The 24,186-nt window shown below is 45.5% G+C and overlaps 2 protein-coding genes across 4 annotated transcripts; one reads left to right on the top strand and one right to left on the bottom strand.

Moving 5' to 3' along the window:
• Positions 1-1,595: 1,595 nt before the first annotated feature.
• On the bottom strand, positions 1,596-9,423 carry TTC9C (tetratricopeptide repeat domain 9C). Of its 2 annotated transcripts, none has more exons than XM_036859819.1 (4): positions 9,066-9,423; positions 8,002-8,294; positions 4,249-4,431; positions 1,596-3,307 (listed from the first exon to the last, which is right to left on the bottom strand). In XM_036859819.1, the coding sequence occupies exons 2-4, from the start codon at positions 8,237-8,239 to the stop codon at positions 3,213-3,215; spliced, it is 516 nt and encodes a 171-aa protein (XP_036715714.1). In that variant the 5' UTR covers positions 8,240-8,294; positions 9,066-9,423; the 3' UTR covers positions 1,596-3,212. The 2 variants fall into 2 exon arrangements, with proteins under 2 accessions (XP_036715714.1, XP_036715713.1); XM_036859818.1 differs by lacking the exon at positions 9,066-9,423 and adding an exon at positions 8,912-9,025.
• Positions 9,424-9,908: 485 nt separating this feature from the next.
• HNRNPUL2 (heterogeneous nuclear ribonucleoprotein U like 2) lies at positions 9,909-21,913 on the top strand. 2 transcript variants are annotated; one of them, XM_036859817.1, is made up of 14 exons: positions 9,909-10,540; positions 12,441-12,576; positions 12,870-12,946; positions 13,137-13,276; positions 13,586-13,676; positions 13,764-13,876; positions 14,099-14,362; positions 14,531-14,653; positions 15,029-15,157; positions 15,855-16,023; positions 17,364-17,564; positions 18,619-18,692; positions 18,957-19,064; positions 19,183-21,913. In XM_036859817.1, exons 1-14 carry the CDS (start codon positions 10,000-10,002, stop codon positions 19,261-19,263), a joined length of 2,247 nt encoding a protein of 748 aa, XP_036715712.1. In that variant the 5' UTR covers positions 9,909-9,999; the 3' UTR covers positions 19,264-21,913. The 2 variants fall into 2 exon arrangements, 1 of the variants encoding a protein (XP_036715712.1); XR_005020864.1 differs by lacking the exon at positions 18,619-18,692 and having other exon boundaries at positions 19,183-19,210.
• Positions 21,914-24,186: the final 2,273 nt, after the last annotated feature.

Below are 24,186 nucleotides of genomic sequence, written 5' to 3'. Positions count from 1 at the left end.
TCACTTTATCTATCTGCTGGACACCAAGAACAGTTTAGGCCTGTCTGTAGAGGTGTGATCAATAGAGAACTTTCTCTGGTTTCCACTACTCTTGACAGTCCCAACCATGGATTCAACGAACCACAGGCCAGCTCATCTAACTTCTAGTCCAACACTGGATCCTCCTTTTGCCAAGTGTTGAAAGAGAACTCACTATTCCCAAAGGAAACATATTCTACTGTTGGACAACCCTAATTGTTGGATAATTATTCCTTCTACTGAGCCAAAATCGGCCTCCTTTTATGGTGGGATGGGCCAGGCCCCAGGCTATTAAGAGTTTAACCCTGAGAAGTTATTTGCTTTTGAGCTACAAGCTGATTTAGTTTTCAGACAACCACCCTTTGCTCTCCAGTTTTAGAGACCTATTCCTAGTTTAGGATTTCATTTCTTAATTGGTATTTTGTAAGTGTATGCCTTCACTTGCTCTTAGCTTCACAAAACTCACCATTTTAGCCCTTCACATTGGATTTCCCTTTCTCCAAAGCCAGTGTTTCCAAAGATGGTTTACTTCAATATACACTAATACTTTTTTTTTTTTACTGTAAAATACATTTATTTTTATGGTTGATTGGTTGTTTTGTTTTGGGTTTTTTGTGTTTCTTGGCAAATGATATGAAGTGCTCTAGAGTCCCCTCCCCAATTTTATCAGTAAGCAATTTCAGCGTGCACCTCTAAAAGAACCCTTAAAAAGACCAAATACTGTGATCACACTCAGCAAAACTGATAATAATTCTTGTTCAAATTTCCCTGATTGTCTCATAAACTTTTAGTTGTTTTTTCAAATCAGAATCCAAATTCCAAGGGTTTTAGGAGATCTGTGCCAGGACCTGGGAAGAGACCAATATATATATTTTTTCTTATTTCACACACAGTCTCATAAAAACTTTTAGTTGTTTTCTCCTAATCAGAATCCAAAGTAGAGTCACATTTATTTGGTTGGTGGCTCTTCAACTTCTTTTAATTTATAGGTTCCCCTCTCTTTTTCCTTGCAATTTATAGAAGAAATTGGTTTATTCATCTTATGGTTTCAGCCTAGGGTTTGCTGATTACGGCCCCATGGTATCATTTAACATATTCCTCTGTCCAAAAATTCCTTTCAAAATATCTATTTAAATAAAATATTGACTAAAAAGTAGTATAGGTAGTATGTGATTTTGGCAAGACTGTAGAGATGGTGGGTATTGGTTTGGAGGGAAACACTGCTCTAAACTGTCCCTTATGTGCAGTATGAATCCTCACATCACCATGAATGCTTTCTCTTCAATCAAACCCTCAAATCCTGTGTGGAAACCATTAAGGATTGGTAAGGTGAGCAGCCTCCCCCCTCCACAAACTTCTGAGTACAGAGACTGAGGTACCTCTGGCTGATTCCTTCAGCATGTGGGCTGGCCAGACCTCCTCCAGACCCACATCTGACTGCCTACCTTTGTCCACTTTCCCGTTCGTTAACATCTCTGTTAGGAGCTGGCCTTCAAATTAAAGACCGAAATGTAAGTCTGACCGCTTTGTCTCTTAGTAGTGCTAAAAAAGGGTTAGTGCAATAAATTTCTACAATATATTTTTAAATATCAGTTTTATTTTTTCCTCATTGATGCAGAACATAGCTTACTGTAACATCAAGTCTTAGGGGAAAAAAAGAAAATCACAAAGCAAAACCAACCCCAAACAAACATAACACACAACCATGACATAATTTGGCAACAGTCTAGGCTTAGAAATTTAAGAAGCTTGGAAGAGGAATAAAATATTCAACTTTTGTTAGTTCTGTCCTTGGACTTAAAAGATCATTTGGTATGAAAACTTTTTGTTTGTAAGTTGATGGCTGTATTATTTAAGGATACAGGGAGACTCAAAGAGGAGCCTAGCTCATTGAAAGAGAGGCATTACTGATAAAGGGAGAAGAGCTTGGGTACACTTGGCAAGACTAAGGGGTTTCTGTCTGAAATCTGTCTGTGTATGATGGCTAATGACACATGCTTATTACCTTCACTCATAAAGGTAGAAGCAGTGCTATTATGGTCTTATCTACTCTGTACAACTCATACATTGTGGACATTAGCAGAATGACAAAGGAGCTCCTGGTTGATGAAGCCTCCTACTGAACCATGACTGCACCAGATCTGCGCCTGCACCCATGCCCAACAAATCTTCCAGAAAGTTCGTTGGTGCTTAAAAGGCCCTAAGGAAAGAGAACCTTTCCTCACTGTTTCCCTCCTCTTTAAGGAAGTGAGCTCCTGCAAAATACAAGGGGGCAGGTAACAAGTAAAGAACAGATCTATGTTTTTATCCTGTTCTTTTATGGTATTGTTTCTAGAAGACTTGGTCAACTGTCTTTCCTATGTTTTTTTAGAGAAATGAGCATACTATAGATATGCACCTATTAAAAATTAAAATGTTTATGAGTGTTTTTTTTGGCATGAAGGCTTTTAAAAGATTACAAAATATATACTTAAATGCTTGACTCCAGAAGTTTTAAGACAGAAGGGTTTAATAAAAAAAAAAAAATAAGTATACTATATTAATGATCTGAGTGTGAACAATAGCAAGGACTAGAAATTACCAAGAGAAACAAGAGGAACTAGATACTTTTGTGGGGGAAAAAGAATCTGAATGTATGTGGAACATTAAGACAAAGGAATTATTTTAATCAAGATGGTTAATTTCAAATCTTTCATTCTGAGCCGTGTGGGCCCAATTTATAATTGTCTAGTTTCACAGTACGTATATTTGCCAGTTTGTGGCCTGTGTAAGTTTGGCTTTGGGCATCTGAGGAAACAAAGGAAGAAACTCCTTTCTGCCTTCCTTATTACTTCATCCTCTGCTAGCCTTCTCCTTTGTATATGACTACATCTACCAACATCTATCGTTAAAATCTATGCCAAAGGTATGATTAATTCCACCCATAACTGATGAATGTTTTCTGGTTGTATTTCTCAAGGCAAATATCCCTAATAATACCACATATTAAAAGCCGTATAAATACATAGATGGAGAAACAAAAACAGACACAGACTATGTAAGCAATAAAGAGTTCGTGCAGAACTAGAAACAAAATAGAAGTTCACCTCGGTCAGAGGTATGGGGTTAATTTCTCTTGCTGAGGCTCAGGTTTCCCCTTGATGGGTCTTTAATGGTTCACCTAAGTTCCAGTGGAGGGGTATCTTTCTTCTTTGTTAACCAAACATGCCCAGGTAGAGCTGCTTCTCTTTCCGATGGTAGCTGCTGAGTTCTGACTGCGTTAGCTGAAGGTACCGCCGGACACTGGCGTCTTAGAACAGGGCAAAGAAGGCAATTAGAGACAGGCCATAATCGTACCTCTGGGCAGAAGAGGATTACGAACACACTTCCATTTCCTAAAATCTTTCCATTTGCATAGATCACAACAATTCTATGCAATAGTAAATCTCATTCATTCATTATTTGCATTATTAAAAAATCTTGTACGGGGATGCTAACTTAATAATGAAAAGGAGCTTGAAGAAATAGTTATTGTCAGAGCAAGTCTCTAAAGCTACTATACATGGCTGGCAGTTAATCTATGTACTTGAAGGTAAGAAATGTGAACAACGGCTCATATATCTTTATTAATTCATAATGGCTTTCCCGTTCAATTAGAGAGATTTTGCTGAATTACTGTATGTTTGGGGACCCTCTTACTTCAGTAGCCGCTCTAAGCCAGAATGCAAAATGGGAGACAATTTTCAGTGCTGAACCACCAACACAGGAATGAGTCTGTCATTCTCTTCACAATATTCTTTTGCCCTTGGAAACAAGCCTCAAATTTTCTCTCAGGAGGCCTGTCCTTCTTCTAGGTCATACCTGGGGTTAGCTGAGCTAAAGGATAAATGGATAGTTAAGCAAAGGCCAGACCCCAGCTGGAGAACTGGTAGAAATGAGGATTATCATGTTTATTCATTGGAATCCAGATCCTATTTTTGGCCCCATCTAGGAACTGAAACTTGAAAAACAACATTGTAAGATTATTTCTCGAGCATGTACAATATTGCTTTCCTGTGGAGGCAAGAATACAGGAGTAGAAGGCCTGTTTGTCATATATCTTTTTATACTTTTTGAATTTTGAACATGTGACTGTATTATTACCTCTTTTCAAAATTCAGTAAGTTGAAAGATAAAATAAAACACCTTCCCACAGATACTACCTCGGTGGAACAATTTTTTGTACTTACTGCTTCAGTCCCCTTCTCTCACCTTTTGGCTGCCTATTGACAGCGGCCACGAGGTAATGCCGAGCCCGGTCATAGTCCTGCAGGTGGAAAAAGGCCACTCCAGCCCGATACAAGGCCTTGGCATTATCAGGCTGTCGCTCCAGGACTTTCTGACTGTATTCTTTCACCCGTTGGTAGTTTACTGGCTCCATCTGAAGAAGACAGGCTAATGGGGCCAAATGGAAGGAAGAGAGAAGAGGGAGGAGGACCTTATTACACTAAGTTCCATTGCCCAACTCAAGGCAGTACCAAACCTAGGATGATGTCAACATTCACTCATCCAACAAATACATTCAAGTGTCCACCATGTGCCAGACGTTCTTCTAGCCACTGGGGATACAGCAGTGAATATAAGCTTTACATACCTCACAGTTTACTTCACTATCTACCAAATGCCTAGCACGTACCTAGTGTGGGTCAGGCCCAGCTATAAAAGTTGATAAGAACATACTTTAAAATTTATTTATGGGGACTTCCCTGGTGGTCCAGTGGTTGGGACTTCGCGCGTCCACTGCTGGGGGTGCGGGTTCGATCCCTGGTCGGGGAACTGGGATGTTGCAGGCTGCGTGGCACAGCCAAAAAAAAAAAAATTTATTTAATTAAAACTCTTCATTGGGGGCTTCCCTGGTGGCGCAGTGGTTGAGAATCTGCCTGCCAATGCAGGGGACACGGGTTCGAGCCCTGGTCTGGGAAGATCCCACATGCCGCGGAGCAACTGGGCCCGTGTGCCACAACTACTGAGCCTGCGCGTCTGGAGCCTGTGCTCCGCAACAAGAGAGGCCGCGATAGTGAGAGGCCCGCGCACCGCGATGAAGAGTGGCCCCCGCTTGCCGCAACTGGAGAAAGCCCTCGCACAGAGGCGAAGACGCAACACAGCCATAAATAAATAAAAATAAATAATAAATTGCCATATCTTTAAAAAAACAAACAAACAAACAAACTCTTCAGTGTATCTCTTCTACCCGAGGCTCTCTGTCTTGAATCTCCCATTTCACCACAATGCTTGTACTGAAGCTCTGTTAACAACAACCGTTGCCATTAATTGTGTGAGGAAATAGTAAGCGCTGTGCTATGTGCTTGTTTAATCTTCTCATCCACCCTCTGAAGTCAGTATGTGTTACCATCTCCATTTAATGGATGAAGAAATCAAGGTTCACAAAGGTCAAGTAAGTTGTCCAAGATCCCACAGCTTCTAGGTGGAATGAGTAAGAAATCTGAACCAAGGACTCTCTAACTCAAAAATTACCACCATTCTCAATGACGATATATTACTTCACTATTCCCTTGGATGAAAGAATGGGACCTCAAACCACAAATCTGTTTAGGAGGCAATGTTCAGGTCAGTGTTCTGCCTTTCTATAAGTAAGAAGGGAAATGCATTCCCTGTTTTATAACTGTGGGATTAAACACAGCATTATTAAATCACGGTGCTGAGAAGGAAGGAGAATCAGGGCTGATGTCTGCATCCCTTCTACAACATCCCCACCAAGTGGCCATATGGTTTATAACAATACTTAGGTACTTCCAAGCGGTCAGCTAACCCATCCCTGTAGCTTCATTCATTCATTCGACAACTAGTTATGGAGAACTGACCATGTGCTAGGCGGAGTTAGGAGCAGGAGAGGAGAGGAACGAGACAGACACCTTGACGAGTAAATAGAGCTTGCATCCCAGTTCCCAGGTAGGAGGAATGCACTAAGAAATTCACTTATTTATTAGTGCTTTGAGGAAAACAGAACTGTCCTGGGACAGAGAGTGAATGAGGTCAGAGTGATGTTTGATTACAGAAGGCTCCCCTGAGAAAGTGACTTTTGGGCCAAGATCTGAATGACAAGGGTCATTCAAGGGACAGGGCATTCTAGCTGACAGAAGAGATTCTACAAAGCTGGAAGGTGGATGCATGCTTTGTGAATTCGGTCTGTGGAGGAGCCAGATCAGGTCAGGCCGTGCCGGGGAAGGTCAGAGTTTGAATATTTTCCTAAGTGTAATGTGATGCCATTGGATGGTTTTAGACAGTGACATGGTCTGATTTCCGTATCTGTAAAATGGGGAAAATCATAACTACCTTGCAGAATTTTTATAAAGATGAGAGATACTATAAATAAATTGCCCAACATGTAAATTTCACTTACATGTAAGTGAAATTTGTTAATTTTAGTGAGTCTTTATGGAGCATCTACCAAGCACCCCCAAGCAGAGGGTCTATAGATGGATAAGCCACAGTCTCTGCCCTCAAGTCCACCTGGAGAGTCACGATATTTACAAGTACCCATCTCATTTCCTTCATTTCTGGTCAATTCCCCAATGTGTATTCTATTCTCTAATAATGTACAGTATTCTGCAATAAGAGCTTAAGCTCTGCAATTAAGATTTCCCAGGTTTAATTTTAGCTCCACCACTTATTAGATGTTTCCTTAAATCTACCTCAAAGGATTGCTGTGACACTTAAATAGGTTTACATGTATATGTGTATAAAGGGCTTAAACACGGCATTTCATAAATGTCACCTTAATGAGCCTTCCCTGACCACTACCTAACACTTCCATGCCTATGGCACTCACTATCCCCATTTTCTTTTCTGTTTTGTTTTGTTTTTTGGGCTGCTCCACGCAGTATGTGTGATCTTAGTTCCCTGACTGGGGATGGAACCTGCACCCCCTGCATTGGAAGCATGGAGTCTTAACCACTGGACTGCCAGGGAAGTCCCTATCCCCATTTTCTGCTTTATTCTTTTCCGCATTACTTATCATCTTCTAATACATGTTACCTCTTTTGTTATTTGTTCATCTCCCTATGAGAGCAGGGATCTTTATCTGTTTTATAATACTGCAGTATCCTCAGTACCCAATAAATAATTGTTGAATGAACTGAAATATTAGCTACTCTAACTACTGTTACTTGAGTCTAAGAGGAGCTCTGGACACACACTGTAAAAAAGCTAGATTTTCACCAAATCACAGCTGATGAGTGGTGTAGTAAGCAAAAAAAAAAAAATCATTTAAACAACTGTTACAAAGTATAAAAACTACTCCTAATAATTTCTGTGGCCTCAACTGGGACCATTAGCATATTTTAATATACTTCAAAATAACTTAATTAGCTCTATGGTTATTTTGCCTGCTATAAAACAGACCTAAGAAGTCTCCCTTCTTTTAGCAGATTAATCCTAGCGATACTAACTCTGGAATCCACCTCTTCATTCAAGGCCAGCTGGATAAGGAAGATACTGGTTACCCAGGTTACCATCTAGCTGATTTATAGGAAGAAGGAAAATGAGGAGAAGCTATCCAAAATATCTAAGATGGATAACTTACACCACCAGTTAAAGCAAGTGCCTTCCTTCCTATATTTTAAATATTAAAGAAACAATACTCTAAACGTAGGTTCAGTATTTTCTCTATAGCGTGCGAAATTCCCTAAACCTATCAGCATCAACCGGGAGTTTGTTAGAAATGCAAATTGGTACACACATCGCCCAACACACAAACCACCGACCCATTAAATCGGAATCGTGGGGACAGGGCTCAAGAAGTTGTGTTTAACAAACTCTCCAAGTGAAGTCTGAGAAGTACGGCTCTACAGAAACTCAATTAGACCCTACAGATTGAAAATAAATTTCAGTTCATGGCAGAATAACTAGACGACGGCAGAGAAGCACGTCAGTGTTTTTCCCAATGTTCTCAGACTTTCATGTCCCGGCCTTGACACTCTACCCACCCTTCAGCCCTGTTCTTACCAGCTAGGTTGTTGTAGCAGTCTGTCTGGGTGGTGCGCAGTACGTTTTCTTGTTCAGGTGTGAGGGCCGGGCCCTGGGGTCCCAGATTAGGTATCAGGGAGGGCTGACTTGGATCCAGACCCCGCAGCTGCAGCAGAGCTCGATGGTACCCACTCACAGCATCTCGGTACTTCCCTTCCCGGTAACATTGGTTCCCTTTCTCCTTGTACAGCTGAGCCTCCTGCAGGCGCTTCTCCATAACTTTGTCGCCCAGTGCTCTTGAGGAATTGGGAAGTGAAAGAGCAACCGAAGCTCTGGGAATAGGAGCGAAATAACCGATTTTGGTAGCCGACTTAAAAAAGCAGGAAATTCTCCTTCTCCAGGAGGCCTCTCAGGGAATGAGGTTTCCTTGATTCTACTACAGCCCCTTCCTTTCCTCTCTGCAGTTATTTTTCAATCTCTAGAAGTGCAGGGGATTGATCAGGGAGAGGACGTGGTAAGAGTAAGGCCAGAGATTAACTGATTTCCTAAAGCGGCGACTCCGGGGTGAGGAGACTCCACGAAAAAGCGAAGGCCGTACTACAAAATTGTGGCCGGCGTACAAACGCCGGCGGAATTTGCTTCCTCCTTTCCTTCGGACACACCTCCCTGACCTGGAAGTGGAAGGGAGTAGGCGGGGACAACTGCTAAAAGAGGTCTAGAGGGCTTGCCTCCATCCCAGCTCTTTGTTCGCACTTATTCAACCAGCATTTGTTGACCTCCGGGCCAGGAGTTGGGGAACCGAGGTGAATGCGGTCCGTGCACCCCAAACACAGGCCGAGGGTGACGCGGCCGCAAGCGCCGCTCATGCAAGCCTCGCATGCCCCGCGGCCAGCCCCTCGCCCCCAGCAAGTGGCCGAACCCGAAATCTCCCCGCTGGGCTTCGATTTACCGGCGGGGAGTACGAAGAAGGCAGGGTCAGCCTCCCGACAGCTTGGTGTCTAAAGGGTGGCGCGCATTGCTCCACGCCGCCCAATCAGAAGCGGCCCCGGAAAAGTAATCCCGCAGAAACGACCCCGCCTCTCCAGCCTCCCCAGTGGACCAACCGTGGGGTGGGCGGAAATCCTCTGGCAGCTTCGCCAATTGAAAAAAAAAAAATCCGAAAGATCTTGAGGGACCAATCAGAATTGCAGATGACGATTCAAGTTGGCCAATACGGCGAGGTCAGGGTGTCTGTTGCTGGGTAGAAGTTGAAGGATTGAGGGGGGGGAAAAAAAGAGGGCCGGGGTTAGTTACTGCAGTCCTTGCAAGGTTTTGGAGAGCCCTTTTGTTGACTAACCAGAAAGACAATTGCCAGTAGGCATTCACGTTGCAGGAGCTTCCCTGCTTTCCTTCTGGCTTTTTTCTCTCTCAAGAAGTGGCTGCACGAACAGACACTAGGGAACAGAGATTAGCGAGCAAGCCCTACGACAACAGAGCGATCGGGTCAGACGGAAGTAAGGGTGGTGACGGGGTGGGAGGGGCGTGTGGCGAGGGAGCTCCGGGCGGCTGCGCGGAGCCCCGGCTGGAAGTACGGAGAGACGGGTGCGCACACGCCTCGGTACTACGAGGCACTTGAGCCGAAGCCAGCCTTTCCCGTCTCCGGCTCCGGTGCGACTGCGCCGTGAAGCCGCTGGCGGCGATTGGCCCAGGGGGTGAGAGGGGGCGGGAGGTAAAGAGAGGGAAGTCCGTCGTCCTCGGCGCGCGCCCACCCGCCCGCGGCAGGGGAACCAAGGTGGCTGGAGAGGAAGCAGCTCCCCGCTGCGTTGTTTTGGGCTCCGAGGGCCGAAAGGGGGAGGGAGGAAGGGCGAGAAACAAACACTACGTAGCGGAGGCTGCGCGCGGCCCTCTGCCTGCGTGCCTACGTGCGTGCGCTCGCTCGCGCGGGCTCAGTGCTGGCGCGTGAGGCGGAGGCGGGCGGCGGCGGCGCCTGCGCGGTCGGGCTCGGTCGACGGTTCGCAGGGGAGGAGGCGGCGGGAGGCGGAGGAGGCGGCGGCGGCGATGGAGGTGAAGCGGCTGAAAGTGACCGAGCTGCGGTCGGAGCTGCAGCGGCGCGGCCTGGACTCACGCGGCCTCAAGGTGGACCTGGCGCAGCGGCTGCAGGAGGCGCTGGACGCCGAGATGCTCGAGGACGAGGCCGGAGGTGGCGGGGCCGGGCCCGGCGGGGCCTGCAAGGCGGAGCCTCGGCCTGTGGCCGCGTCGGGCGGCGGCCCGGGCGGGGACGAGGAGGAGGACGAAGAGGAGGAGGAGGAGGACGAGGAGGCGCTGCTTGAGGACGAAGACGAAGAGCCACCCCCTGCCCAGGCCTCGGGCCAGGCCGCACAGCCGCCGCCGGAGCCCCCGGAGGCGGCAGCCGTGGAGGCCGCGGCCGAGCCCGATGCTTCCGAGAAACCGGAGGAGGAGGCCACAGCCGAGTCAGGTGGGGTGAACGGTGGCGAAGAGCAGGGCACCGGCAAGGGGGAGGAAGATGAGCCGGAGGATCGGAGCGGAGACGAGACGCCGGGATCCGAGGCGCCGGGTGACAAGGCCGCAGAGGAACAGGGTGAGGAGCTGGCAGCGGAGCCCGGCTCCAATCTGCCGGGTGCGCCCCTGACCCAGCACCAAGCCCTGCATCGCGGGGTTCGATTCCCATCGCCATTCTGTGGGACTCCCCAGGGGAGGTGGCTTTCGTCCTCTACCCACCTTTTTGGGGGGTTTGACTACCTCTGGTGGCCCCACTTTCTGCAGGCGGGAGGTTCCTGCCTAACTTGGTTGCTTGGTGGTAGTGGATGGAAGTAAGCGATGTTGCTTGCGAACTGCTTATGAGCTACCTGTTGGAGCAGGCTCCCGCGGTGCTGGTTATCTTTTCCTAAACCGAGAATGCACTGAGGAATTGTTGATTACACGGACAGCCAGACCGACTGTTGGAGGCTTCGGCCCGACTGTTGACTTTTTCGCCATGAAATTAAGCAATAAGCTCAGTTCGTCAAAGTTCGCCCCATCGAAAGCTCAGTATTAGAGTTTGAGCCACAGCGAAAATCTGGAAATCTAACATTGCTCCTGCTTTAGCAGCAGCTCCTGCTTCAGCAGCCTGTGGTGTGAGGGTGTCAAGTTTAATCGTTAACTACGGAAGAAAAAGTTTTAATCTACAGCATTTAGAATGTTAATCAACATTATTTGGCTAGGGGTTTAACCTTGTCTGAATTCTTACAACTAAATTTTAATCTTTCATCTGAGTGGATGGATGGGCAAATTTGTATAATTGCTGTACACTTAGCTAGCTTTTTACATTTCGGGTCCTTGAGTTCCTGAATTGAAATGATTGGGGTGTTGGTGGGTCCATTGAGTAACCTTGTGGAAGAGACTGTATAGAGTTGCCCTAGGGAGTTAGTGACCTTTCTCTCTTTGAAGTAATTGGATGGTTGGAGCTGATCCATAACTGTCTTGTCAGGGTAGGGTGGAAAGCTAGAGCGGCTTCCCATTCTTAATATGAAGTGGCTTGCTTTAGTTCCTTTTATAATACATTTTTTAGGCTGCTGCTTGGTGTGATGGTATAATTGGAACCCATTCTACAACAGTCACATGCAACTTGCAGATTGTCCTATGTCCTGGAACAAAAATCCCATTACATAACCTTTGACTTAACGTGTACCGCCAGATAGCAGATAAAAAAGGTTGAGGGATAAAGGACTTCTTTAAAGAAGTTATTATTAAAAACTTTAGTGTTACAAACCAAAAAAAGTCCAAGGAAAAACTGGGGTTTTTTTCTCCTCTTGTGAAGAATGTTGCTAACTGTATGACAGCACCTTTGTGCCCCAAATTATGTGCAGTAAAGATGCAGTATTATTTATGGGTCTCTTGTGACTTAATGGTTTGCTCCTGCAAGTTTCAGTAAAAATCTGTGATAAAAATACAGCTCTGTATATACACCATAGTCCGTTAGCTATGTAAGTAAAGCTGTGGATGGCTGTGCGTTTCAAAGCTGGAAAGGCAAACTCTTAAAAAAAAAAAATTGAGGCTTCTGTAACATGAAGCTGTGGAAAAGTGTTGGAAAACATATATTAAGTGTCCAGCTTAAATCCAAATCTGATAGAAATCGAAGTTAAGCTATGAAGTTTTTAAAAAACTTATGGGATGTTTCTTTTATGTCATATTGGTGGGAAAATCTGCAAGCTTGACCTGATTTAAGCAGATAAATTTAGAATGCAAAAATTGCCAAATTTTTAATCTACTGCTTGACTGTAATTAGCCCATAATGTCCCTTTTTTTTTTTTAAATAAAATCCCAGCCAATGACAGGAAGATGATCATCTTTGGAAATAAAACATTCTATGAATGCAATGGGAAAAACCTGGCTCTTCTGACTAGACAGATATGCAGGTCTTCCTTTAGTTTCTGTTGGTTCTGAGCTTATTCTACACTCCAGTATGAAAACTGCTGATTTTCTTTCCCTCCTTTTTGTAGGAGATGACCAAGATAGTGAAAAGTCAAAACCAGCAGGCTCAGATGGTGAGCGGCGGGGGGTAAAGAGACAGCGGGATGAGAAGGATGAACATGGCCGAGCTTACTATGAATTCCGAGAGGAGGCTTACCACAGCCGGTGAGGGAAATAGTCCCTTTCATTGAAGGGAGTGTCTGCTCTGATTTTGGTATACCTGATGTTGACCAGAGAGTCTGGAAAGAGGGGTGGATTAAAAATGGAATAGGTTTTTACAGGCCTAAGTTTTAGATTAAATCTACCCTGAAAGCTCCTGTTGCCCTTTTCACATTTGTTGAAAGAAGCTGTCTGCTGGAATTTTATATTTGCTGATAAACAGACCTGATGTCATGCAGACACCTTTCAAATTAGAGGACTTTGGTTACATTGTATTTGTTTTTCTCTCATATGTATAGTTCAAAGTCTCCACCACCCCCTGAAGAAGAGGCAAAAGATGAGGAAGAGGATCAGACTCTTGTGAACCTGGACACGTGTATGTATAAGGCAGACAGGTTGAGGTTTTAAACCAATCAAAAGTGATTTTGGAGATTGAAACTTCATGGCCTGCAACTTTGAAGAGATTTAAACTTTGTATCCATTCTTGAGAACTGGGTATATTTGTGTTCTATTGGTGGCTTCAAGTGTTGGGCATTGGAGTAAACAGATTGCTTCTTTCTTAACAGATACCTCGGATCTCCATTTTCAAGTGAGCAAAGACCGCTATGGAGGGCAGCCACTTTTCTCAGAGAAGTTCCCCACCCTTTGGTCTGGGGCAAGAAGTACTTACGGAGTGACAAAGGGGAAAGTCTGCTTTGAGGCCAAGGTAGTGTGTACAGCTCATTAGGACCATTCATTTATTAAATTAGTCACTAAACTACTATGTACTGGGCTCTAGTACATAGTAGTTTACCGCCCACCAGTATTTTATTAGTGCAGAAAAAGGCACTACACTTGAATGACAACCGTAGCTCCAGTAACCAAGAAATTGACCCTCATGGCTTTGGTTTAAGTTCATTGACAGTTGTTTTTCTGATGTTGAGTTGTGATAGTTGTCGTTTTCGGCTTGTATCAAAATCTTGTCTAACTCAGACTTTGCTCGAGTATCTGAAAGTTCCTTTTCTGACTTGGCCAGATAACCCAGAATCTCCCAATGAAAGAAGGCTGCACAGAGGTTTCTCTCCTTCGAGTTGGATGGTCTGTTGATTTTTCCCATCCACAGCTTGGTAAAGTTATTTTTAACTTAATCATTTTAGTATTTGCTGCTCTGTGGGAGGTTTGAGTGTAGGTAACTAATCTGCTGATTATTCTAGGTGAGGATGAATTCTCTTACGGTTTCGATGGACGAGGACTCAAGGCAGAGAATGGGCAGTTTGAGGAATTTGGCCAGACTTTTGGGGAGAATGATGTCATTGGCTGCTTTGCTGTAAGTGCTCCTGAAAGTTGTAGATTTGTAACAAGGAGTAAATAGAGGGCACTAGGGATCAATTTGCTTCCCATCAGCTGCTGTCTTTTCTGCGTTTGATGCATTGCTCACATAGTTGTTTAGTACAGCAGTTGGAGTAGAGAAAAAAAAAGATTCAATTGTAAGATTAATCAACCTCAAGCTCTGTGTGCCCATAAATGCTCTTGTCTTTCGTCGTTGTAGAATTTTGAGGCTGAAGAAGTAGAACTTTCCTTTTCTAAGAATGGAGAAGACCTTGGTGTGGCATTCCGTATCAACAAGGAATCCCTGGCTGACCGGGCCCTCCTACCCCATGTCCTCTGCAAAAATTGTGTTGTAGAATTAAATTTTGGTCAGAAGGAGGAGCCCTTCTTCCCACCGCCAGAAGAGTTTGTGTTCATCCATGCCGTGCCTGTGGAGGAGCGCGTGCGCACTGCGGTCCCTCCCAAGACCATAGAGGAGTGTGAGGTATGCCGGAGAGTGTGCAGAACCTTGGTGCTTATGCTTGGAATGGTGGGTGGGTCGCTTTTCTTCTGAAAACTTTACCCAGCTGGGGGAAGGGGAGGATGTTCTTAAATTGGGCTTTGTAAACATGACCCTCACTTATTTTTTATAGCATTCCTGGTTTACTTGCAGGTGATTCTGATGGTGGGACTGCCTGGATCTGGAAAGACCCAGTGGGCACTGAAATACACAAAAGAAAACCCTGAGAAAAGATACAATGTCCTGGGAGCTGAGACTGTGCTCAATCAAATGAGGGTGAGTTGCTGGGAGGGGTTAGTCCGCTGTGATATTAGCTCTTGAGGTACCAAGAAACTTATATAATCTTTTCCCAGTGGAGTTGGTCTTTCAGGTGTCTGAGAACAAGGGCCCCACAAATAAAGAAATGAGTTCTCAGTATGTGTTTATGGTAGATTTGTTTTCCTTTGCTGTGTTGTCAAATCTGAAAGCTGGTAAAGTCTGGAGTATATCCAGATGGAGACTGGAAATGAGTTCTGTAGGAAATGGACAACATTCCCAGCACTGAGGAATGTCAGTGAACTGATGTGGTGGTGTTGTGGCATTTACCAGTGATTCTTGGGCTTTAACTTACTGTGTAACTTCTTGTGTTTCTCTTCCTCTCAAACTCATTAGATGAAGGGGCTCGAGGAGCCACAGATGGACCCCAAAAGCCGAGACCTTTTAGTTCAGCAAGCCTCCCAGTGCCTTAGTAAGCTGGTCCAGATTGCTTCCCGGACAAAGAGGAACTTCATTCTTGATCAGGTATTGTTCAAACATTCAAAAGAAACCTAATTTAACAGTAGGTCCAAAGATAAAAGATTTGGTATCCACTTAATCTGATAAAATTGCTCAGGGACTTCGCTGGTGGTCCAGTGGGTAAGACTCCGTGCTCCCAATGCAGGGGGCCTGGGTTCGATCCCTAGTCAAGGAACTAGATCCTGCATGCATGCTGCAACTAAGACCCGGCACAGCCAAAATAAATAATTTTTTTAAAAATCTCATTAAAATAAATTGCTCAGAGTCAAAATAGGGTGCGTATATAGAGAAAGACTGAATTAAGTAACAGAATCAGGTTACCTGATTATGACCAAGTGGTTGTGTTACGGTTGTAATATGTTTTGAACTCAGAGATACAACTTTTAGTGTTTTTACCAGAGAGTGTATGGACCCAGACTATAAAACACATTCTAGAGGCAATGGAAAGAGCGTTGGTGCTTTGGATTCATGGCTCCACCACTTACTAGGTTTGTGACCTTGGACAAGTCTTGGCCTCTCTGAGTCTCAATTTTCATGTTGTGTAAAACAGGATAACATCATGTAGCTTTGGAAGAATTCAAAGAGATTGTGTAAATAAGACCCCTAATCTAGTGCCTCACTTGTGAAAGATGCTCAGTAATTGTTGGTTGAATCAGAGTTTAATTTTTATTCCTAAAACGTCTGGTACTCCTCTTGTCCCTAGTGTAACGTGTACAACTCTGGCCAACGGCGGAAGCTATTGCTGTTCAAGACTTTCTCTCGGAAAGTGGTGGTGGTCGTCCCTAATGAGGAGGACTGGAAGAAGAGGCTGGAGCTGAGGAAGGAAGTGGAGGGAGACGATGTGCCTGAGTCTATAATGCTGGAGATGAAAGGTGGGCTAAACGCTGCAAGTTAGGGGCCCTGTCCTTGGTCCATGCACACCTCACTAGAGCCTCTTAGCACCTGGAGGATTCTCCACATGTAAAGTGTAAATCTGTGGAATAAATTAATGGGTGTGATCACTTGAAGGTTAATGAATGAGCAGAGTGAATGGTGAAGCAATAACCCCTTGATTCATTCTGATAAAATGCAAAAAGAGAAATGGTGATAGACCACAGGATGATAGCCTTAAGGCAGAGGCTTCAATGAGTCAGTTATTCATTTAGTAAATACTTAGAGTGTCTACTATTTGTCCAGTACTGTTCTAGACACAGGGAAAGAATGAATGAAATGAAGCTCTGCCTTCACTGAATTTATATTCTAGAGATGGGACATTCTTGTGGTTCAAATTAAAATGGTAGTGGTTGGGGTGAATGATCTCATCAGTATATTTTGATTTCTAGTATCACATTAGGCCTGTTTTTTTGTTTGTTTGTTTGTTTTGGGTTTTGATATGTGTGGTACAAAGCCTTACAGCAAGGTTCCCTACAAGGCAAAATTAACTATCTTGATTGATCTAGTTTTTTGCTGTTCACCTCAGAGTTTGGTTTTTCCCCTTGCTGCCTTCAGCGCCTGGCATCCCACCTGAGCTATCAACTACTGGCTCTTTGAATTCTGATAATGCCCAGGCATGGGAGCTGGTTACACATTTAAGAGCTGGATTCTCCGAGTTTACTTAGAGTGAACTAAGCCAATCCATAACTGGTACTCAAGCACTTGGAGGAATTTAGTTCAGTTTTATAAAACGGAGGGCTAACTGGATTCATCTAAGAATCAGGAGAGCCTCATTGAATTGAATTCTGCTGGGACTCAGCCTCTGAACTTGATGTCTAGAGACTGGCAAGTGTGCTCTCCCATCATACACAGGTGGTTTTAATGAGGACCCCGTACTCTTGTTAACTGTTTTCCTTGTATAGATGAGTAAGTGCCTTTAGGCTGGGGTCAGTTTCTTCTTGAGTCTCTTTAAAAGTGTATTTCTTATCTAACCAACACCAAAACTTTCTCAGTTACTTTTAGCCTCTGGCTGCCTGCTTCTGTCCTGATAAGAAACCTTAACCCAGTTCACTCTTAATTTATTATGGATCACTTGAGAACTTGTAAATCTACAGTTTGCAGATAGCCCTTTGCCTGGGGCTGTTACAGTTTAGGGAAAACCCGTAGAGTGAACCCAGCACACTTCTGTGCATTAATAGATGAGGCTTAGAAAATCCTATTCTTGTAGTGGGGTTTTCATTATGAGATCTTACCTGTCTATGTACTTGGAGGCCCACAAGCTTCTCTCTTACTCTTACAGCCAACTTCTCTCTGCCTGAAAAATGCGACTATATGGATGAGGTGACATACGGGGAGCTGGAGAAGGAGGAAGCTCAGCCCATTGTCACTAAGTACAAGGAGGAGGCAAGGAAGCTGCTGCCCCCCTCCGAGAAGCGGACAAACCGCCGAAACAATCGAAACAAGCGAAACCGGCAGAACCGAAGCAGAGGCCAAGGCTACGGTGAGTCCTGGGGACCTGCCAGCCCGAGCCTCAGTCTGTTCTCTGTGCTGAGTGCAGCAGGACCCACAAGGAAAGGCCAGGCAAACCAAGTCAGGTCACCAACAATAAGGAAGTCCCTTCTTTATGGAGCTTATTTTCTCCTGTGTTCTTTACTCCCAGCTTCTTGTGCTTTTTCCATAATCCTTCAACAAAAGGTAGTTATTTTTCAACAAAAATATTTGTTTCCTTGAAAAGCAATGCTTGAGCCTGTTCATTTATCTAGTTTTCATTTTTACATATGGATTCCCCCTTCACTATTGTAGTCTATATGAAGGATTTGTGCAGTGAAATCAGATTATCTTTTTCCTTGCTACTTTGTCTATTGGATCAACCCAACTGTATAGAGCAGAAAGTGAATGCATTATTCAGTAATCTGGGGCGGGTGTTAGACAGTAAGTTAGCTTATTAGTGGAATTAATTTCCCTCCTGAATGTCTCGTTTGTCAGTTAACAACCCCCGCCACAGTGTGCATTCACTGTGCATTAAAAATGCGTGTGTGTGTGTGTGTGTGTGCGTAATTATAAGTGTAAGTCAACAAAATTCTTGAGTGCCTGCTACGTGCTGGGCAGTGGGAATACCAACAGTTCCTACCCTGGAAGAGCTTATCATGTAGACTTTGTTCATTTGTATAAAATGATGAGTCTGGGTTATATGATATCCAGGATCCCTTCCAGGGCTGAAAGTCTGTGACTCTACGAATGGCAGTTTTTACTCATGTTTCTAACTCTGCCATGTATGCTTTTGGCATCTTAAATGTTTTGCAGGAATTGGGGAGCTTCAAAAGGTGAAACCAAGGTGGCTTGGTTTTCTTGTGTCTCTATTCCTCTGCCCTACCCCCCCTCAGACTTTTTAAAAGATCCTGGCTGGTGCTTTAATTAACATTGTGTGAGCCTGGCAGAAGCAGGCCTCCTATTCCCCCAGAATTGCCTTTGGCTCCGACTTTTTGATTTCCACTCAGATGTGGAGCCAGGACTCCATGCCAGCTGTCTGAGCGCGCTCTCCATTTCTCTTCCAGTGGGCGGGCAGCGCCGAGGCTACGACAACCGGGCCTACGGGCAGCAGTACTGGGGGCAGTCTGGAAACAGAGGGGTGAGTGCAGCTCTCCTTCTGCTCCTCCCTCTGGGCCGTGACAGCCATTCCTATTGGCTTGGGGGAGCAGAGTGGTTTGGGCTGTTTTCTCAGGGCTTAGGGTTTTGCCCATTTAATTTGTTCCTCTGGAAGACTTTATCCTGGGAAGGTTAAGCTTGTTTATAATATCAAGTGAAGATGTGTCTCATTTAAGACGGGGGATAGCAGTGGATTGTGATGCTGAAAACCCACACATCTTCACTCCTTCTCTTTCTCCTTTCTCAGGGTTACCGTAATTTCTACGATCGATACAGGGGAGACTACGATCGGTTCTATGGGCGAGATTATGAGTACAACAGATACAGAGACTATTACAGACAATACAGTCGGGATGTAAGTATCATCTGGGGATAGAGAGATGAAGGGGGGCAGGACCAGAGGGATGAGTGTCATGCCTCTCCGTCCTCAGCCAGCTGTGGCTCCAAGTGATGGAGTTTCCCCTTTCTTCTAGTGGCAGAATTACTACTACCACCATCCCCAGGACAGAGACCGATACTACAGGAACTACTACGGTTACCAAGGGTATCGGTGAAGCCCCTGCCATTGTCGCCTGTCAGCCATGAAGCTGAATCTCTGGGGGTGCCAAGCACCCCCCAAAACACAACCAAGGAAAACAGGGGCTGCCGGGGTGGGGCTGAGCTGCCGGGGAGGGGCGGTGGGGGGAGGGTGCGCAAGCAGTGGGGGGAGGGGGGTGGAAACAAACAACAAAACTGTACATTTTTTTTTAAAGTTTGTTGAAAAGAATATTGTCTTATTCTATAAAACATTTCAAACCTAGTTAGATATTTGTAATCAAAAAAACATTTGCTCAGAAAGCAGCACTTAGGGCTGCCTGTCCTATACCCTGCAGTCAGACAGGAAGAGAGAACTGAAAATGTCACCCTTCTGACATTCTAAGGCAGCTGGACCGGCAGCCGAGTAAGGGAGAGTGACGGCGAGGTGGTGCGGAGAGGGTGGGGAGGCGTGCGAGCGAGGGCGCTCTCCATAGCAGGCAGGAGTGGGGACAGAGGGAGAGCTTGTGACTGGGGCAGTGAAAATAAACGATCAGCTCTTATCAATCACTTGCACCAACTAACCGTTTGTATTTTCTTTACCGACCTTTCCCTCTTGGGATATCTGGTCCGGTGGGCTGGGAGGCCATAGTGTCCCTATCTCTACGTTCCTGTGCCTTTGTGCTGTTTGGCTGAGGCATGGAGACTACCAGTTGGGCGGTTCTGTTACATAGGATCCCCACGCCAAGGAGGCATGGGGACTGTTCCTGATTGCAGAGCAGAATAGCTTGCAGCCTCTCTGTATCTGTTAATGGATTTCCATAAAATCCGGGGGAAGAGTTGGGGTTGCAGCCCTCAGCCTGAAGACTGTGATTTGCCAGTCTCTACTCTCTGTCTTCCAAGGTTGAGACAGGTGGGAAGTCTCTGAAATCATCTCTGTTAGAGAATCTGTCCTCTTATAGTTCAAGAGAAGGAACGTTTCTCAGGGTTTCAGCTCACACAGAAACGAAGCAGGATTCTTTTCACTGCAGCAGGATATGTATATAGGTGAATCCTGTGGTGTGGGCTACCAGGCCCAGGCGCTGAGAATAGCAGCTATTTTCTACAGTGTGGAGGGCCGGGGCCCTGCTGGCTTTTTTGATACACAGATAGAGAGTGAATAGAAAAGGGTAGGGTGGGGGGGTGGGAGGCAGCTCTGTGGGGCTGCTGGAACTTGGGAAGAGCATGAATGTGAGCGTGTGCAGCGTGTGCATGAAAGGGAGCACCCCTTCCCAACTTGTTGAAACAGGATTCCTCCTGGGGTGCCTTCCCTGTGTGTCCCAGAGAGGCCTCTAGCCAAGAGACTTCAGTCGGGAGACTTATTGTTTGTAACTTTACCTGCACCCTCCCAGTTCTTGACAGACAGCTTCAGGTTGCTGGTTCAAGAATATGGGTGGGTTATGGGAATGCTCTTTCAATACTGAGCTTCAGTTTTCATTCACCTTCCTGCTCAGCATTGTGTCAGCCAAGAGCTTACTCAGCGAACACCACACATTGCTGCACTTCCTGGCGAGGGGAGCCCTGGGTTGTGCTACTAGAAGGTACTTCACTTCCATTTCCTTACCTGGGCAGTCCTCTGTTGAAAATGTTGTGCTGAGATTTGACCTCTCTCTCCCTCTCCCACGGTTACTGCCGTGCCCAGGAGGGTGCACAGGCCCTCGTCCTGGCCCTCTTGTCGCCCTTCTGCTCCACAAGGACCTCTGAGCCGGAGGCTGGAATGGGGGGCTGATAGGCAATACGTTTGCTTGCTCATAATGATGTCCTTTCTCTGGGCACCTGCTTTTTCTGTGGTGCCATCAAATGGATTTGTGTGTGGCAGTGGGTGAAGTGATTGCATGAATTTTTCTGTAACCCACTAACTTTTTATTATCATTAAGGGGAGTTTTTGAGAAAGCTTTGCTCATAGTGTCAGGGAGGTAAAAAGGAGGAGGTAGAAACTGGAGCCCAAAGAAATTCCCTTAGGGCAAGATTATGTTATAACAGAAAATTGACTCTGAGGCAGAAGCTGCCACCCCTATTCAAACGTTTATTCTCCAGCAAATAGCATCTTTTTATAGTCTACAGCACGGTTCGGGGATGCTAGGCCCTCAGGACCAGGGGGACAAAGCTTAAGCCGCTTTGGGTTTTTTTTGGGGGAGGGGAGGTACTTGCTGTTAATTTTTGACACTAGAAAGTCATTTTTTTTAAAAAAAGCTTTTTCTAGGTGGGTGGAGAGTGAAACTGCCACGTCCTTGTCGGTTTAGTCCAAGAGATCACTCGCAACAACAGGAGATGTCTGGGTTTTGTTTCTGTCTGTTTTTTTATTATGAAAAAACAATGTTAAGGGGGAAAATGTGGATTAACAGGCGGGATCCCTACCCTTGTTTTCCTTAGAAGACTTGTTTAGTGTCTTATCAGACGTCTGTTGTAGTTGTAGATGGAAAAGCTTGTGAGAAAAACAACCACCACATGGAGCCTGTAAATGTTATTGCACAACCTGTAAAGCATTCTTGGAAGTGGCCAGTAAAAAAGGGTTTTACCATTTAAAAAAAATGTAACTGTGTCATTGTTTACATCTGTAACTTTTTCCTCTCCTGTTCTCATTACAACATTATGGCAAAACTGTAGGCACCGTAGCTTCCAGTTTTAGAATAAATAACCATTTGGATTGAATTCACCCTCTCCTGTGGCTGCACTGACTGGATAGAGTGTGTCATTGGGGGCTTGCTTTATTTCTGACGCTCCTCCTCAAGTCGTACTGGGTTCCAACCAAGGTCGGCTCTCCTCTTTCATGGCTTTTCTCCCTTCCTGTTCTGCCATGCTTTCACTTGGGAACCAGCCGTACCTTCACTCGGGGTTTCTTGGCTTACTAAGTGCTTGCTTTTACTAAGAGCTTGAGCCATTGGGATAGAAGAAACTAAATCATAACTCACGACCTCTGTGTATTTGGCCTATACTAAAACCAGCTGGATGCTTGAAGTTAAATGTAGGGTTCCATTTAGGAGCCAGATTAAGTTTATTCGTAATTACCACTTAAGAGGAAAAGCCTGCTTATTCAACAGAAGATGTTTGATGGGGATTCTTTCCTAGTGAATATGTGGAATGAGAAGGTAACTTTAATTGACAAAAGCACTACTGCATTACTAGCACCGAACTGATATTGATTGTAACTTCTGATAAATGGTCAAGGACTTATTAAGGCTGGGCTCCCACAGGCTTATGACATCTAGTGTTTTGAAGTAGTGGTGATACAGATACAGTTACTGCTCTAACTCCTCCCTCTGTACATGATAGAGATTCCCACCCTAGGGGCTTACAGCTTTGGGCCCAAAGGCTATCCTTGATTTCAGTGTCTGCTCATTCTCTAGGATATTTAAAGTTACTCAGTGTTATAGCTAATCATTTTAAATGGTTATTTATAGCTCATGCCTTGTCTCTAGTAACCTCTAGACCCCCCCCCCCTTTGCCCCCAGCTAGGGTTGCAGCCATTCACCACTAATCTGATAAGTATGAAAATTGAATGTGTAGAAAAACTGAGCAGAGGTTGCTTTTTTTTTTTTTTAAATAACCTAATATCAAGATTACATTTATTGAGCACTTCTGACTTCTTACCAAGTCTGAGCTGATGTGGACATTTTCACTTACCCCTCTGGAATTTGCCCAACACTGTGATACCTTAGGAAAAGAGAAAGATTCTTTTAGTGCCTTCTATGCCCTGCTTGCCATTTAAGCATGTATAGTACAATCGTTGGATATTTGAATGCCTGCCATATGCCAGATACTGACAGGATGCAGGGATTAAACAGACTTGACCCTTAGAGGAGTTTTCAACGGGCACTAAGGAAGAACTAAGCAGGCTCCTGAACAGAACGGGGGTAGGTCCCCACTTCAGGAGAGCAGCCAGGTTACTTCCCTTGGTTTCTTCCTCTCTAGGATGAGGGAATTAAATATCTCTAGGGCCTGTTAGGGCTCAGGAATTCATCAACAGCAGGGAAGCTGCTATTCCTGAAGGTGCCTCAAGTTCACTGGGTACTCCTGGAGCCTGTGGAGACGTCCATAGGAAACTTAAGTTCAGTTCCTGGTAGAACCCCCTTTATTCCTTTGGTTTCCTCTCTGTTCCCCTCCCCTGCTGTCTTCCTGTGTGAAGGTGTGGGGAAGCTGGGGGCGATGTGCTGTCTCTAAAACAGGTCACCCCCTTCTGCAAGGCAGCCTCTGGCAGCCGACCCTACCCGCAAGTGTATCCCAGGACAAAGCATGGCCCAGGCTTGCCCCGGGAAGCATGTATCACTGGGTAGGGGGTGGGGAATCTTGACAACCCATGAGGAGCAGACATCCTGAGACTTACTTTCTCTGCCTTGGCCCTGGTCCCACCTCCGTATCTGTCTTTCCTTCCCTTGGAAGGTAACGGCTTCTAGAAAGGTATTCTGGGTCTTTATAAACCTCCGCCAAGTTTGAGTCCGGGAGGCGCTCGTGAGACAAACCTCTGGCCGGGCAGCTTGCTGGACCACTACGAGGGGTGGTAGGCGCACCAGGGGCGGGGACACTGCTCCTGGCGGATGTGACAGAAGGGGCCTCAATGGGAAGTGGGAGAACAGCAAGCCCCAGTTCTAACAGGAAGCCCAAACTGAACAACTTCGGGCTTATCCCACTCCTAGGGAGAACAGGAAGCGACCTAGGAACAGCGCCTCGAGCCGAACGGCGCCGGGCATTGTCCTCACACTTCTGTTTCCGCTCCAAAGGAGTCTCTACTAGGCAAGATATAGAGACCTAGATTCTCTCATAAGATCCACGCGACCGGCGCCTACTGCTGGCGTGCTTGCTGGGACCCCCTTGTCCCATGATCCTTGGCAGTAGCCGCCAGTGTGCCTTCACCTGGATCGGGTGGACGTCGGCTTCCGGCCTCCGGGGTGGGTAGGAGTGGGTATCGAGTTGACGAGGGAAGGAGC

This window comes from Balaenoptera musculus, chromosome 8 (assembly GCF_009873245.2).
Source record: "Balaenoptera musculus isolate JJ_BM4_2016_0621 chromosome 8, mBalMus1.pri.v3, whole genome shotgun sequence".
In the NCBI taxonomy this organism is placed as follows: domain Eukaryota; kingdom Metazoa; phylum Chordata; class Mammalia; order Artiodactyla; family Balaenopteridae; genus Balaenoptera; species Balaenoptera musculus.
This window is presented reverse-complemented; position numbering and strand designations above follow the sequence as displayed.